Source organism: Plasmodium berghei (assembly GCF_900002375.2).
Source record: "Plasmodium berghei ANKA genome assembly, chromosome: 12".
Lineage (NCBI taxonomy): Eukaryota > Apicomplexa > Aconoidasida > Haemosporida > Plasmodiidae > Plasmodium > Plasmodium berghei.
Genome location: NC_036170.2, coordinates 300,958 through 319,164, shown reverse-complemented (window position 1 = coordinate 319,164; position 18,207 = coordinate 300,958). Strand labels below are relative to the sequence as shown.

Genomic DNA, 18,207 nt, shown 5'->3' with positions numbered 1-18,207 from the left:
TTTTTAAATAACATGTTATAAATCATACACACAAAGAAAAAAAATATTTTTTTTTGTGGAAAAATTAATGCATTATAATTTAAATTTAAAAAATGTATTAATATTTGTTATTTTAGCAATTATGATCATTAATTTTTTCAAAATTCTTTAATAACTTTTAACATCATTTGGGAAAAATTATTTCCACTGTTTTTTTATTTATATTATAAATTTAAGTCACAATACTTTCAACCATTTTACATGAAAATAAGATTTGAATTATCATTTTTCCTTTATAAACAAATAACAATAAAAGAAGACAATCTATAACATATATATTTTTTTATATATATCTGGAAATAGTATAGCATTTTGTTACTGGCCAAAAATATGGTTGTGTGATATTGCATAACAAAATAGGGGGGGTTCCTTTTAAACTTTAAGAGCTTTATATGTTTTATGTAATAATGACATAAAGCTAAAAAAAAAAGAGAAAATAGTTTTTTCAAAAAATTGCATTACTATATTCTTCTATAATACGCTATGGGAGATTAAAAAAAAATATATATATGCATATTTTGAGACCACCATGTAAATATGTTTTATTATATTTTTAAACATATTTATATTTTTTGTGGATTATATTTTAAATAGTTGATATTATATAATTTTTATTTTATTTAATAATATATATTTTTTTTAGAAAAAGAGTTATTTTATAAAGCTTTTTCCAGTAAAAAAAAAATTAATGTATACCGCACATAAATAATTTAATGTATTTATAGAAAAGGATAAATAATTTTTTTATTTAAATACATTTGTTTAACTTTCTTAAGAAATGAAGCATTGTGATGTTATATAAATTTTAATATGCCTGTTAATCTTAAAGTTTATAAAGGATAAATCATTTCCATAGAAAGTGTATAAATATCATACAAAACAACGGTATGATCAAAAAGGAAAAACACCAAAAAAAATATATAGGGATAAATATACTTGCAGACTAATTATATAACTCTTAATAAAATTTATTCATCTTTCAATGTAATAATTTCCCACTTCAGGGCTTAAATGATGTTTTCATAGAGCTATAGCATAGACATGTATATGAGATTATTCACATATATTATACCAAAAAATATGTAGATATGTTATTGCTCCTTAATATATCTTCAATATGAATAATAAAAAAAGGAAGCTATCAGACACAATTGATAACCATTTGTGTGATGTTGAAAAAAATGATAAAAAAAAAGAAGAAAATATAAAAAACTTAAAAAAGTTATTAAATAATTATATAAATAATAATGATTTAGATGATCTGAGTGATTATTTAGCTAGCACATATAAAGACTTTTTAATTAATTCCATATATGAAGAATTAAAATGCCAAGATAATCGAAATTTGGGTGAATTAATAAGTATATGTTTAGATATAATTGAAAAAAATCACAAAAATTTTAAACATCAAAATGTGTATTTTGTTTGCTTGAATACTTTGTTTTTATTATTAAATAGGATTGGTAGTATAAATAATTATATAGAATATAATTCGTTTAAAATATTTTATGATTTAATAATAAATGATAATGATTGGTCAAATAATAAAAACAGCATTGAAATATTTGCAAAATTAAATTATATTAATCTTTTTATCGTATCAAATACTTTTTTGAAATGTAAAAAAAAAATAAATTGTAAGAAAAATATAGATTTTAACAAATCAATGCCCATACAAAATATTAATAAAATAGTAAAGCATGTATTTTCCAATTCAATACTTTTGGGGAACACTATTGTTAATCAAAATTATAAGGGGAGTAATTTTAATGAAACAAGAGATTACATGTTTGATAATACCTACATAAATAAATATGTCGATTTTATATCATCTTATAAGACACATGTATTGAACAATCCCACCTCGATTATACACATGACTAATGAAAATAATAAAAAGATAGGTATGTCTAATCAAGATAAAGAAATTTCTATATTATATAAAAAAGTTAGAACAGAAAATCGTTATAAAGAATTGGAAAATAATAATATGATAAGTAGTTACATTAACAGCCAATATAAAAATAGTAACTATATAAATGACACAAATAAAATGATTATAATAAAGTCATGTTTTTTTCCTACCATGAAAAATGCTTATGATATATTTGACAATCCATATGATAATTTATTTCTTCAAATATATACTAAAATTATTCATTTAATTATAAATACCGAATTAACAATATATATTATTTATGAATGCGTATATATAATTTTAAACACATGTGAAATACACAAACAGGAGTTATTACTTTTTGATTTATTATTACTATACAAATTTTATATTAAAAATGATAATGATAAAATGAGAAGATTTATTATTTTTTATATACATTTAATTATTAAATGTAAACACCAATATAAAAAATTATTTTTTATGAAATTAGTAAAAAATATCAACCCCTTTTTTTATTTACTTTATGTAGACAATCCAAATATGTGCATATATGCAAAGGAATTCATTTCATCATTAGACTTTTTCAATGCGAACGATACAAATATTTTCCTGAATAATATGAAAAACGCGGATAAAAATATTGATATAAATATGTGTGCTCAAATTGAAATAATTAGGATTATGAATGTTATATTATTTTTATTAGACAATATATATAATATTAGTGTGAACATATATGTAGATGCCGAATTTCAAAAAATAGAATATAACAATTTCTATAATAATTGTATATGGCATGATCCATTATTCAAAAATTATACATATTATCAAATGAGTATAAAAAAAAAAAAATTATTTTTCAAATGTAAAAACCCTGAAGATAAAAATATTAAAATAAGAAATATTATTATCGAAATAGAAAATATGATCAAAACTTTTGATTATCTTTTTAAATTTGTTAGAAATAGAGAATGGTGGAATATTTCTTTATTATTTTTTTTCATACATTCATTTGATATGATTAAAAAAATATGTCGAAATCTTCCATGTAAAGATTCTAAGAAATTTTTTTTTTTAACAAAGAATTTATTTATGCAAGCAATATATGTATTTGAAAATTTTAGTAAAATAGGAAATTCACAATTATGTAATTATGAAAATATGTTGACAGTTATTGAAAAATTTTACACCAAAAATGATATATATATAATGGTTCTATTTAATCAAACAGAAATCAAGAAACTTATTGAGAAAATTAAGCTTAGAACAAAAGAAAAAAATTCGAAACCTATTCTTATATTGCTAGAAGCTTTATACCTTGTAATTATAGACTTTTTGTTTCCAAAGGATGAAGAACAATTGGGAGAAAAAACAAAAGAAAGTAACAAGCAAAAGAAAATCGGGACTTTTTTTAATCCAAATAATTTTAGCTTTTTAAAAACGCTCTTACTTAGAATATCATATTCATATTATTATTTATGGTCTCAGTTTTATAGCATTAATTATGAAGCTCTAGATAAAAAAAATATAAAATTTTCCAAATTATCTTTCTTTGAAACATTTTATAATAGAATAAAAGACAAATTAAAAATAAAATTGGATTTAAAAAAAATGAAAAAGCAGGATATTTTTTTACAAAATGTGTGGTTAAATTATAGCAAAATATGGGAAAATTATTTATGTGTAAAAAAATCCAGGTATATATCACCTGATATAGCTAATTATTTTACATTTTGCTTTGACTTTTTTAAAATACTTATCATGTATGAAAATGAGGCTGATTATACTTTTAATCGAAATAGAATTAGCAAAATTATTTTAAATATGTGCAAAATTATAATTTTAAAATACCAATATTTTTTACCGGCAAAAAATATAGGCAATTGTTTTTCTTCATCCATAGAATTTCTTTACCATTTATATATAAGTATATATAATAGTAAAAAGAGCGCTAAATTAATGAACAAAATTGCTTTTTTAATATTTTTGTGTTGTAATAAAGCAATGAATGATGTAGAAAAGGGCCATGTTATATTCTATAACAATTGTTTTGAAAATGGCGAAATGAAAAGGATATGCTATGATATATCAGAAAAATGCCTAGCGAATAGCCAAAATGATAATAATATAAATAAAAATTATATCATTATTAAAGATAAATTTCAAAAACATTTTAATGAATATTATCTAAACACGTCCTTACATGTTTTCATAACATGCTTAAATGTATTAACGGATACGATTAAAATAACAATTTCAAAAGTCACCACTCATAAGGAAAGCATAATAATTAAGAAGTCAAAAATTAAAAATCGAAAGAAAAAAGAAAATAAATACAAATTTCTCAAATATAAGAATGGTTTAATTTTGTTTAATTATACATATTTGAGTAACCTTTGCAAGTGCCTTATAAAAAATGGACATAAATATTTTTTCTATAGTTCTAGAAAATATGTTTTAAATTTTATACAACATTTTATATCGATGAGCACAATTATACTTTTGAAATATAAATTTAAAAATAATTTAAATTTAAAGAAAATCTTAAAATTTTGTTTTTATAGCATTTCTACTGATTGTGATATAAGCACCTTGATAATAATTCATAGAATCGTCTTTTCTATAAAAAACCATTTAAAGTATTGTGGAACTAAAATTAAAAAGGCACATCGTTATTTGCGAGAATGTGATGATTTGATGTCTATTATAGTTCAGGAATCTCATACATACAATATATCGTAAGAATATATATATGATATTACATGACAATGGATTGATTTCATATCACAGCTATACTTTTTTATATATCTCAATAAAACATATACAGTATTCCTATTGACAAACAAAAAAATAATTACAACATTTTATTTGTTTTCAAAGAATATTAAGCATAATAAAAAATATATTCATTTGTGAAATTAATTGTTTATGCATGACATTTTTTGTATTCCACTGTTTTTCTTTTCCTATTATTTTATTTATTCATGAATTATTTCCATTTATTCCCTTTCCCTTTTTACAGTGAAACAAATTTATGGGAGGAGTATATATCTCAAGACACAAGTTTTGATTCTTTAAAACATACAATACATGCAGATTGCCCAGGAAATTAATGTAATTCTGTCATATACTTTGAATTTTGTTTATTCCGGATTTTTAAAACCTTAAATTAGCTTATTATTTTTATTACCGATTTTATTTTATAATTATGTTCATTTTTTTGTATGCATATTGGCACATATTATTATTTTAAGGCAATAATTATCATTAAAAAAATAATATAATATAATATAATATAATATATGTATGCTTTATAATATTCTATATTATATTGTTTTAAGAATAAAGCTGTAATGTTCAATAGTTAAAGCTTTCATTGACCAAGTATATATAATCATGGAAATAATGAATTTTATTATCAATATATAAACAGTATATATATACGTTTTTTTTTGTTTTAATCATTTTTTTTATCTACATGCATTTTATTATAAAAGGAGGCATATCATTATTTAAAGTTTAATTAGGTCAAATGTCATATATATATCTCCATGTATACATGTGTATTTACATGCGTATATGTTTCTTATATACTTCTTATTTGCACAATTATGCATAAAACTTATAATAACGAATATAAACATATATCACTCTTTTTTGCAACTCTGAATAATATTATTATATAACAACAATAGACAATAATGTTTTGTATCATACAATATATCATATATATATATATATATATATATATATATATATATATTTATGAATAAATCACCTTGCTGTTCATATTTTTTTTATTTCCCTTAGTGCTATAAAAAAAAATACACACACACACAAAGAAAGAAAGAAAATCACATATTCATATGGGATAATAATACATTGTGCTTTTATTAAAAAACAAAAATACTTCTACAAAATTATTTTTCAACGTAAAAAAATCTGAAAGATTGCACCTATAAAAGAAAGCCGGATTAATCTGTAGATACATATTTATATAGTTACTTTGAATATTTTGTTCTTTCTCTTTTTTTTAATTTCTGTATTTTACTTATTCGCATACAAATAAGTGTTATTAAACAAAAAATAATTGTCTTATTATATTAATAGTATAAAACCAATTAAATTTTTCTAAGTTACTTCAAGTAAGTGTTATATGAATTTCATCGCAATACAAAAATTTATAAAAAAAAATATATCTGATTATATCTTTAAAAATGCTATAAACAGTGGTTGTTAAATTTCATGAAAATGGTTGTAAGAAAATTATATCTATGTTCATATATTTGTGTTTTTCGTATATATATGCGTGAATATATTAATCTTGAATATCATGATAAGAAACTCCTTTTTCTTCAATATGTGTTTATTATAATTTTCTTATTATTGTAAATATTTCGTATTATATTGCTTTTTCATTTTTCCGTTTTTTTTAATATGTACAATTTTTAAAGAAGCCTGATAAATAAATATTTAAATAACATATCGAGTGAAATGATATACGGCCATGGTATTTGAAGGAAAGTAAGGGAAATACTCTAACAAAATATAGCATGCATATATATTGGCGGTGGCAATTTATACTTTTAAATTAGACTATGATATAGAATGATTGGGCTAGGTATGATCAACTAGCAATAGGCAATATTAGTTACATAGATATATGTTGCGGAAGTTGAAATAAATTATAATAGTAAAATAATGAAGGAATATTTTCTACATAATGATCAAAATACTCATAAGTGCACTCTTCGAAGGAATAAGCATTTACATAAAATTCATTTAGCCAATACACGATATGATATTATTAGAAGAGTAGTGAACGAATCAGACGATTGGACTGAATCTTGTCCAGATTCAATTGATTGGGATGTTATGTGGATAGACACATCGATATCTGATGATAGGCTTAGGAAATTACACAAATTTCAGAAAATTAATCATTTTATTGGAATGAAAGGCATAACAAGAAAAGATGAATTATGTAAAAATTTAAAAAGGATAAAAAAACATTTCCCTCATAGCTATAATTTTTTTCCTCCGACATGGATTTTGCCTAATGATAATTTTGATTTTAAAAATTACTTTAAAAAAAAAAAAAGTTCCTCAAAAACATATATAGTTAAATTAAAAAATTCATGTCAAGGAAAAGGAATATATTTAACAAAAAGCTTAGACAATATAAACAAATACGAAAGTTGCATTATACAAAAATATATACACAAGCCGTTATTAATAAACAGTTTAAAATTTGATATAAGATTATATGTATTAGTAACTGGTTGTGATCCTTTAAGGATATTTTTACATGAAGATGGATTAGTAAGATTTTCTATAGAAAAATATAAATTACCAAAATCGAAAAATTTAAAAGAAGTAAATATGCATTTGACTAACTTTTCAATTAATAAAAAATCAGATAAATTTGAAAATTCATTAAATCCTAATGATGCAACAATAGGTCATAAAAGAAGTTGGAAAACATTTTTAGCAAAATTAAAGGAAGAAGGATTACCTATGGAATCTATAATGAAACAAATTGAATGCATTATTGTTAAAACAATATGTTCTATACAACCTGAATTAAAACATTATTATAACGCGTCCCATATTAGTGATTATTCAAATAGTATGTGCTTTGAAATATTAGGGTTTGATATTTTATTAGATTATAAATTAAAACCATGGTTATTAGAAGTAAATCATTCACCGTCATTTAGTACTTGCTCATTGGTAGATGAACAGGTAAAATATGCAGTTATAAGGGACACCTTAAATCTTTTATATATGAATTCCAAATATAGACATATACATATTCAAGAATATTTAAATATCCAAAAATTTAGAAAAAGGCATAGTGATTTACTAACAAGTAATAAAACTGAACTAAAAAAAAAGTTAGCATTATCTCATTTTATCTATGAAAATAAGAATCTTGGAGGATATAAAAGGATATATCCTTTAGAAGAATTATTAGATTATGAAAACTTTGTATTATTTGTCTCGAATGCTTGGAATAAGTCAATAGGCTTACCATATATCACAAAAACAGGTTCTTTTGAATATTTATTTGAAGATCAAAAACGGAAAAAAAAAGGAAAAAATCAGAAAGATAATTGGAAATTAATAGAAAATGCAGCACAAAGTCAAGATATAATACAAACACCAAGACATATTAAATACGACAAAGGATGTTTAAACAAAACAAATATGAACATTAGTAATTGCTCTACATCGTGTTATGAAGAAGTTGGTATGTTATATGATGTGGATGCATGTAAGTTATTCCAATTTCAGAACTGATATTTTGCATTATTATTGCTTCTATTGATACTTTTTTTTTTATTTTTCAAATTCATAAAATTTGCTTGAGATAAAGGAATATACAGTTTGGGAAGAATAACAATTATTTATACAAAATTGTATATTATATATGATTATTATATATACAATATTATAAGCATTAAATAAATGTATATTAATAGTTTTTATTCCTAATAACATATATAACGATAAAAAACAAAAATGTTAATGATGATTTAAAAAATAAAATGCATGTAATGCGTTAAAAATAGAAAATTATATCGATGTAAAATAAAAGTTATAAAATAGTATAAAATAGAATAAAATATATATTAATTTAAATTATATTAACAAATCAATCCCTATTTTATGTTGTTAATTTATATATAACACGTTAGAAAACAAAAAAAATATAAGTTCAAATTATTTGAAAAATTTTCATTTTTTTATATGCTCATATTGTTTTTTTAAAGGAATTATTTAGTTAATACGAGCACATGCCACAGAAATATCGTCGTTAATAGAATAAAAATTGGTATTGACCCAACTTAGAAAATCATAGTTACTACGCACGGTTTCCAATTCGGATATTGTATAAATATAAGCAGATCTTGCTATTGCCTTTGATAACATACTAAAATCAACACTTGATGTTATAACTAATATTTGATCATCTTGTAAAGCATTCCATATGACACTACTTCCAGAAATAATAATATCACCTTTTTCTATTGGGACTTCTTCATTCATCACATAACTAGCAAATCCTACAGTACCTAAATAACTATATTCTCCATTAGTATATTTTCCTTTATGTATAATTTTTTTATCTCGTATAATTACATATTGTTGATTTCCAATTAAACTTGCAGATAATGTGTTATCAGCATTAATAACTATTGCACAAATACTTATTGCTCCGTTATAATAATTATTTTTATATGCATATTCTATAGCATCTTTTGATTTAATTTGGTTACTACTATTTACAATTTGTTTAAAAAGGGTTAAAAAATAACTGATATAATTTCTTGAATCTACTTTGAGCACAGTTGGAATTGGTTCACAAGCAAGAATCATAAATTTTTTTCCTTTCATACAATATCCCTTAATTTTGCCTGTACGAGGGAATTTTCTAATTGTATAATTAATGGAATAAGGTTGCAAATCTGGACTAGGTTCCTTTTTATTTTTAGGTATTTTGGGAGCTAACATGACGGATATGGGTTTAGGATCATGGAAAACTGTTTTTTTATGTTTCTTTTTTTTATATATGATATTTATAATATTGCGAAAACAATAGTAAATACTGTCATTTGGTAATATATCAGACGCATTATCACTTTCAGAAATTGAGACATTATCATAGGGGCATGGATTGGAAACGCTTTTGCTAGAAGCACATATGGGTTGTTCAGAAATACTTAAAATTCTACCTAAAAATTCTAATTTATATTTTTCTTTCGTATTTGTCAATACTTGGTTTTTGATTTCATTTGAATAGACGCTTAAATTATTCCAATATGTATTGCATTCATTTTCTTTTGTCCAATTAATATATGTATTAACTTTGTCTATAAAACTATAGGAAAACTCCTTCATATTATTTATGTACATTAGGGGGATACATGAAACTGTGAGTGTATAAAATGCTAATTTAGGAAGACCCATTTTATCATTTTCGAAATATACAGAATAAAAATGTCTTTCTAATAGTTTTCTTTCAAACTTATTATTTTAATTAATTAATTGATTAATTAATTAATTAATTAAATATATGTATACATATAAGAATAAACAAATATGCAATCATCATAAATTTGTTATACTTGTTCTCTTAATTTATATTGAAAAATTAAGATAATTCAATTACAAATATAAAAAACTGCCATATTAAATAACAGAATCTTAATCAAAATAATTAAATAATAGCTAAAAATAAAATACTAAAACATTCTAAAAACAAGTACTAAACAATTATTGAATTCTAAAAATGTTTATGTATTTATAAAAACAAAATTAAACCATATACTAAAAACAAGTACTAAACTATTGAGTGATAAAAATATTTATATATTTATAAAAACAAATAAATATATATCCGTATACATTATATGAAACGAAACGGATTGCATGCTGCTATATATACGTTACATCTAACGAAAAATAATAGTGATAAAAATCAAATTAATTTTATTCTAATTTTTTTTTATAGCAAGCAAATTATAATTTGGTTAAATAATTATATTTTACTAAAGAACAATATTATTTTTATTTTTTTTTTTAATAAACTATAACTACATTGTGGCAAATATATGGAGACAATTTCAATGCAAATATGCTACCATTTAGTGCATGGTTATACAAATTTTATTAATAAGATATTATGATTGTTTTCACCTATTTTATATGGTATTTAATTTTTTATATTATCATTAATTTATTTGTTAATTATATATTTTTAGTTTCATAAAATTTGTATATTATTGGTTTTATATAATACAACGAAAAAAGTGAAGAAAACGACTTTTACTACCACCTAAGGTATAAACATAAGTTATATATATAATTATTTAGTACTTAAATTATGTTAGGTTATAATATTAACTATTTTTATAAAATATTTTAAGGAATAGAACAATATTGGTTATTGTGTTAATGTACGTATTACATAAAATAGCGAAAAAGTTTTAAAATCTCATTCATAATATTAAAAAATTGTCATTTGTTTTTTATTATAAGTACGATTACATTGTTTTTACTAATATATCTAGCGGAAAGGATTTTTCATCATATTATTGTTAATATTAACATTTGCATTGTGTATTTTTAATAAGTTTTATGTATAAAAAAAATGTAACATATGATAATATTGCCATTATTTTTATGCATAAAACTTATATTTCAAAGTTTTTATAAAACAACGAAAGAGCAAAGGGAATATATTTATACAAAATAATATTGAAATAATTCTTCTATAATTTTTAAATAATATTAATCTTGATTTTATTCAAATTTTCAAAGCATTTGCTTTTATATAATCTATTTGAAATACTTGCAAAAGAAAATAAATAAATATATATATATTTACTCCATTTTCTAAGTTATAGTTAATATAATATTGTGGAAAAATATTTACGTTTTTATGATTGGCAATTCTTTTGAAGATATAAAAAAAATGAATAGCCCTGTTTCGTGTTAGGATTAGTAAATAAACTGTTATAAAGAGTCAGTAGATACGTAAATATAGCATATACTTTAAAATTAACAACATTAGGCTATATGTGTTTTGGCTCTATAAAAGGTTTTGATTTTATGTGAAACTAGTACATATATATTTGTTTATATGTGTGTATATGGACAAATAAAGTGGCACTCTCCTTGTGTTTCTTAAACTAATCGATAAAATGGTGTAACTACAGAAAGAAACTGATAAAATGTATATGGTCATTCATTCGCATTTATTATAAAAAATTAACATTTTCGAGATTCATAAATAATATATTGATATATGTATGTATTGGGAATAAAAGACAAATATATAGAAATAAAAACTAAGACTAACGATAAACAGGCTTATATAATTTATTTATCAACATGAACATTAAAAATTTGGATGATATAAAATATAAAATTCACAAAATTCAAGTTTTAAATGACAATGATGATAAAGCTAAGACGATATTAAATAAGGCTGCTGAAAAAGTGCAGGTAAATGTCTGAAACATATAGGAAATATCATTGATAAAATAATCGTAGCACCTATTTTTTTTATAAATTATTTATTATACAATTAACATGCTGCAAGTTTATTTTATAAAAACAATGTTAATGGCATAAATTAATTTTTGTTTATATTTATTTTGTGTAATTGTTTCTTTTTTAGCCAATTATGAAAAAAAGGCGTTTTTTGGTTGAATTGCTTTCTGAATTTTTACCAACAAATCCAAACTTGCTAGGTCTCAACATTTTGGGGAAATCTGAAATTAAGGTATTATAAATTATTTTATTTTGTTACTCCTTAATTTTATATATATATATATACATGGAAATATTATTGCAATGTATCATATAATTTGCAAATTACTAAAAAGCTATTAATTGTATATATTGCCCATTTTATATTTGGAGATAGCATGTTGGTGCATGCTTGTGTGTAATTACGATGGTTATGTATTTTTGTATGTCATTTTTATATGCCAACAGATAAGACTTCGAAAAAAAGCGGGGGGAGAAATATTTCACTTTAATGATATAATTGGAACATTATTACATGAATTAGCACATTTAGTACATAGACGCCACGATAAAAATTTTTATGCGTTACTGGATAAATTAGTTTTTGAATATAATGAATTGTATACATATAACAATATAAATAATACTTATGGGAATAATAAAAATAAGAATTTAATCAGCAATATCAATGAAAATAGTGATAGTTATAAAAACAGTGCTAACAATAAAAATAATCTAATAATTTTAATTGATGACGATTGTAAAATTGAAAATACTAAGAAAAGTTCTATTTGTTATTCTCAACCCAAACTTATGGCTGCACAAGCAGCAGAAAGACGATTAATAAATAATTTTATAAATAATGATGGAGAAATAATAAACGTATCTCTTGAAAGTTGTTTAACAGAAAAACAACGTGAAAACTTAATAAAAAGGAAAAAAGAATATGATGATAAAACATGTTTAATACAAAATGACGTTATTATAATTGATTCGATGAGTACTATTCCGAAAAATAAAAAAAGGAAAAAATTGACGAAGTTGGAAAACAGCAAATACAAGAGAAATGATGGAGATAATAACATTTGTAATAATAATGATTGTTTATAAATTATTAATTCAAATCAATCAAACACTGAAAGCAAACAGACATTAAAATTATGTTCAAAAAACTTAAATATAACAAATCCAGTACATATACCAATTATTAGTGATAATATTACATATATTAAATCACAAAAAAAAAAGTAGAATATATATTAAATGATAATGCTAACCAATAAAACACATTGCTTTGACAAATACTGAAACAAATTCTACAAGTAGACAATGCCCATATTTAAAAGAATTATATTTTGCATCGAATAAAAATAATTAATATTTTGATGAAATTCCTTTTGCTTTTTATTAAAAATTGTAGTCATCAAAATAAAGGAGAAAGGAAATAATATATATTGTATATTCATGGGTATTTTGCATGTACAAGTAATTATCGTTTTAATATTTTTTTGTATCCAATTTTAATTATTTTTTTAAGTTATTTAATTTTGTATTAACTTTCTTTAATCTTTTAATATTCTGTTCATAGAATATGCCAATTTATAGTTAGTTCAAATAAAAAAAAACATATGCAAATTGTATGCATATAATACGACTAGAAAAAGTGCTCACAATGTGTATATTTTTGTGCAAGGAATAAAATTAAAACAGAAAAAAGGTAAAAAAAAATTTTTTTTACTGATATTATATAGGACCCTTAAAATTGAGATAGTTCGTTCATATGGAATATATGCAAATTTTGCATTTGCATTATAATATTTCTCTCTGTACGTTTATTACTTTATTTATTTTCCTTATCATCTTTGTTACTATTATCATTATTAGAAGTATTATTTGGGGATTCTTTGGAAGGATCTATATCTTCTGCTTTATCTTCATTTGTTTGCTCAGGAATATTTTCGGATGAATTATTTTCTGTATTTTGAGCTAAATTGGATGGAACTGATGGTATTACTGGGGCAGATGGGGGTAATAATGGGGGCCCACTTGGTGGAGCTGATGGAGGTACAGGTGGTGGGCAAATATTTTGAGGCATAAATGTCGAATCCATTGATGGAAAGGTATTGTGTGGTAATTTTGGAAGAAAAGGTAGAGTAGGGAAATTGATATTCGGAGGATATTTTTGTGAAGTGTTAATATTTTGTGATGATAAATTTCCAGGATACCCTATAGAAGGTTGTGATGAAATTTGTGTATGCATATTTGGATATATATTAGCGCCAATTGGTGGAGATTGGATTATAGGAGCATTACTATTAGAACCTGTTGGATATAAAGGTATATATGGCATATTTTTTTTTAAATCAATATTATTATTTAATATCATATTATTAATAGTTTGAATATGTGGTGAATTAAAACCTGGAAAATAAAAGTTTCCCATTTGGGCTTGTTGTAAAAATTGCTCCATTGTTGGAGCCATAGTGACTTGTGCCCAGTTTACTCTTTGTTGTCGTTTAATATTCTTATCACCTAATTTTTGTTTTAATTTATTTAGATTTTCTTCAATTATTTCAGTTGGAACTCCATTCATACCTCTTATAACAATTTCAGGATCGTTTCTTTTTGGCAAAGAATTAGGTACCGTTTTTAAATTTGTTTTATGAACCTGCATCATATGAACAACTAAACCAGTAGCTACATCTAATTTTCTATTACATTGCGAGCATTTAAAATGCTTCGCTTTTTGATGCTGAATAAGAACTTTTTCATCATCAAATTCTCTATCACAGTAATAACAAAATGGTTTCAATTCTATATTTATCTTTCGCTTTTTTCTTCCCATTTTTCTTAATTTTATGATCACTTTTATTTATATAAACATTATACTGTGCTTGGGTAAGGGTATTATTCCATGATAGTAAAACGTGTTTATGGCAATAGACTAAGGTACGTACCCAGTGTATATATTTATTTAATCATTTAATTATTTTATTTTTACTTATTTGATTGCTCTATCATTTGCATTTTCCAAAAATATAAACCCATATCAAAAGTAGAAGAATATGTTTTCCCCTATTTATGCTAAAAATATATTTAAAAAGGAGAAAACAAAAATAAAAATATATCGAAAAGTATATACATATAACTATATATATAACTTTATGTATGTAAGATATATTTTTTAAGGAATAATATCCTTTAAAAAAAAAAAATGTTGAATCGTTTTATTTCGTATATCATTTTTTTTTATGTTGGTGATGGAAAAAAAATCAAAAAAAATATAATGATCACGATTCGTTCAAAATTTTTCCTGGGGCACCTACCTTATATACTTAACAAAAATTCCGTTATATTTTTTATGAACATAAGTTTTTTTATATTATTATATACATTTTTTTTTTAAATTTAAGTGAAAATAGTTAAATAAATAAAAATAATTCGATAAAAAATATTATAATTCATGAGAAGGACATATAACATATTTTATATGTAATAAGTTATAGGAATAAATGTTCAGAAAAAATGTATATATAGGCATATATTTATACATGTGTGATTGCATACATTTTTATTTATATTAATATTACTACTATTATTATCAAACTGAAAAAAAACAATATGTTTATATCTTTTTATTTATTTTATTCGTAATATTTAATGCTTACTAGTATTGAATAGTTGAGTACCAATTTTATACCATCTTCTAGTCTCTCTATATACAACTTTGCTTTATTTTACTTCACTCTTTTGTATGTTCTTTATTAAAAATGTGTAAATTAGCAATTTTTTTATATGTATAAAACCCTATATTTTTGTAACCCATCATTTGATTTAAAATGGGTAATAGTATTTCCAACTTATTACTGTAAATCTTATGTAGTAGCTTAAGATGTTCTTAATTTGTACCAGATTTATAAAGATATTACAATTTTAAGAAATATATATATACTTTACAGTGAGACACTCTTATTTTATTCAACATACATACACTAATCGTAGTTAATATATGTATAACGATAAGTGATGAGAAAGGAAGAAATATAAAGTATAAAACAATTTTAATCATTAATATTTTCTCCAAGCATTGGTATATTTTTTTATTCATTTTCCAAGTGTGGTATGTATAAAGGATAATTCATTTGATTTATTTGTACTAGCATTGATTTTTAATATTGAAGGTAAGAGTCAATAATGTTGATAACAGACTATAGAAATAATGGGAATATAATAAAAGGACATAAATAAAGAAAAAAAAGCAAAAATACAAAAGGGGGATAAAAATGATCATAAAATACAGTTGTAAATAATTTAGAGGGTTTGGTTTTATTTTGTTCTACATTAACCAAATTCATTTTTTTAACATTTTTGTGAATTATAGTGGCGTAAAAAATGGGGGTAATGTTATTCAGGAAATTAGGAATAGCCAGGAGATTGTTTGGAACAATTCAAAATTTACTGAATGAGCCTTTTAATATTTATACTAACAACCATATAGTAACATCAATGCATTTTTCAAAAGAAATATATATAATGAATAATAAACTTCTATATTATATTAGGGATTACTTTAAATTAAATTATTGTCTAAACACTGTAAATAATAGTCAGAATAAAACAAGAATAGGATGCCTATTTCCTCCTTGTTATTCTCAGCTTATTTTTAAATTTTGCATTTTATTAAATAATTTTGATTATGTATCAATACCTACGCCAATAAATAAATCAAAGCAAACCAAACAAAAATATTCTTTTTATATAGCTGAAAATAATATCGATTTAATTTTGTGCCATCCTTTTTATAAACATTATATTGAAGAAATAGCTTATAATTTGCAATTACCATTTTTAATATGTTACGATAAACCAGATATAATAACACCCCATGAATATTTAGAAGATTTACAAGAAGGCAAGGAAAAGTTTGGTCACAATTTATTTCATAGCATGGAACAATCGAATGATTTGATAAAAGAATGGGAAACAAATGTAGATGGGAATGAATTTACAATGCCAAATAACGATAAAAATTTTGAACAATTTTCGAATTTAAAAAGTGAAGAAAAAACAGAAAAAGAGCAAAATGATAACTATCTACACATGCAATTATCCAAAGAAAATGAATGTGATAAAAGCATAAAATTCAAATTATCTGATATATTAGAGCAAGGGAAAGGTATAAGAAATGCTATAGAATTTAATGAAGGGCATAAAAATGTATTAATATGTTTGCCTGCTAATAATATTCAATATTTTGATATAATATTTAGTATGATAAATATGAATGCAACAATAATATATCCAGAAATATGTAAAAATAAAATATTAAAAAATAATTACATGGAATGGTTTAAGGATAATGTGAAAAGTAATAAAGATAATAGTTTTTCAATTCATGATTTAATGATAAAAAATGATTTTAAAAATATTGATTTTGATTTTATTGATGGTCCAACTTTATTTGAAGAAATACAAAACAGTGAACAAAAAATAAATATATTAATATGCAACAATTATTTACTTCGTGATTTTATAATTTTTTTTGAAAATTCACAAATAAATAATATAACAAAACGAGAATTTATACAAAAAAAAGCAAGCCATATAAATACGATTATAATAAACGGTAACGAATTAATGCCTGGCATTAATAAAAAATATATAGACAAAATTAAAAATATTTTTATAAATGCAAAGATCTATCAAAGATATATAATACAAGAAATAGGGACAGTTTGCATATTAGATTATGATCAATTAAATAACGAGAATATAAATTATGATAGAAAATTGGCTGGCTATATATTACCAAATATATCTATAAAAATAGACAAAGAAACAAATTTAATGAAAATTAAATCAGATAATATATTTAGTGAATATTATAACAACAACAAAATTACTGAAAATTCATTTGATCCAGATGGATTTTTTAAAACAAAATATTTGGCTTCTCTAAATGAAAGAAAAACTTTATTAAAAATAGAAGGCATTCATAACAGTTTGGAAAATATGCCTGATGAATATTACTTATACTACAAACAGAGGAGAGATAAAATGGAAAAGAACCCTCCTGGTTATTTGAAGAGAGTTAAACTCCAAGGTAAAATATGGGGAAACTTCCACGCAAATAAGAAGAATTGGAAACGAAAATTTTGATGATAAACATAAAAAGAAAAGTATCTTTACCTTTTTTATGAAATCAAATTAGTGAAGAACAATTTATT

At 22.4% G+C, this 18,207-nt stretch overlaps 6 protein-coding genes across 6 annotated transcripts; 4 read left to right on the top strand and 2 right to left on the bottom strand.

Moving 5' to 3' along the window:
- Positions 1–1,156: 1,156 nt before the first annotated feature.
- Positions 1,157–5,052, top strand: PBANKA_1208100 (conserved Plasmodium protein, unknown function; the record flags this gene model as incomplete). The annotated part of the gene is made up of 2 exons (XM_034566132.1): positions 1,157–4,677; positions 4,962–5,052. 2 exons carry the CDS (start codon positions 1,157–1,159, stop codon positions 5,050–5,052), a joined length of 3,612 nt encoding a protein of 1,203 aa, XP_034422759.1.
- A 1,588-nt stretch (positions 5,053–6,640) lies between these two features.
- Positions 6,641–8,242, top strand: PBANKA_1208000 (tubulin--tyrosine ligase, putative; the record flags this gene model as incomplete). Its single annotated transcript, XM_034566131.1, has 1 exon — positions 6,641–8,242. The coding sequence occupies one exon, from the start codon at positions 6,641–6,643 to the stop codon at positions 8,240–8,242; it is 1,602 nt and encodes a 533-aa protein (XP_034422758.1).
- A 480-nt stretch (positions 8,243–8,722) lies between these two features.
- PBANKA_1207900 (protein phosphatase PPM10, putative) lies at positions 8,723–9,913 on the bottom strand (the record flags this gene model as incomplete). Its single annotated transcript, XM_034566129.1, has 1 exon — positions 8,723–9,913. One exon carries the CDS (start codon positions 9,911–9,913, stop codon positions 8,723–8,725), a length of 1,191 nt encoding a protein of 396 aa, XP_034422757.1.
- Positions 9,914–11,839: 1,926 nt separating this feature from the next.
- PBANKA_1207800 (metalloprotease, putative) lies at positions 11,840–13,090 on the top strand (the record flags this gene model as incomplete). Its single annotated transcript, XM_034566128.1, has 3 exons — positions 11,840–11,953; positions 12,129–12,233; positions 12,449–13,090. 3 exons carry the CDS (start codon positions 11,840–11,842, stop codon positions 13,088–13,090), a joined length of 861 nt encoding a protein of 286 aa, XP_034422756.1.
- Positions 13,091–13,820: 730 nt separating this feature from the next.
- On the bottom strand, positions 13,821–14,825 carry PBANKA_1207700 (zinc finger protein, putative; the record flags this gene model as incomplete). The annotated part of the gene is made up of 1 exon (XM_034566127.1): positions 13,821–14,825. One exon carries the CDS (start codon positions 14,823–14,825, stop codon positions 13,821–13,823), a length of 1,005 nt encoding a protein of 334 aa, XP_034422755.1.
- A 1,547-nt stretch (positions 14,826–16,372) lies between these two features.
- On the top strand, positions 16,373–18,139 carry PBANKA_1207600 (conserved Plasmodium protein, unknown function; the record flags this gene model as incomplete). The annotated part of the gene is made up of 1 exon (XM_034566126.1): positions 16,373–18,139. The coding sequence occupies one exon, from the start codon at positions 16,373–16,375 to the stop codon at positions 18,137–18,139; it is 1,767 nt and encodes a 588-aa protein (XP_034422754.1).
- Between the last annotated feature and the right edge of the window lie 68 nt (positions 18,140–18,207).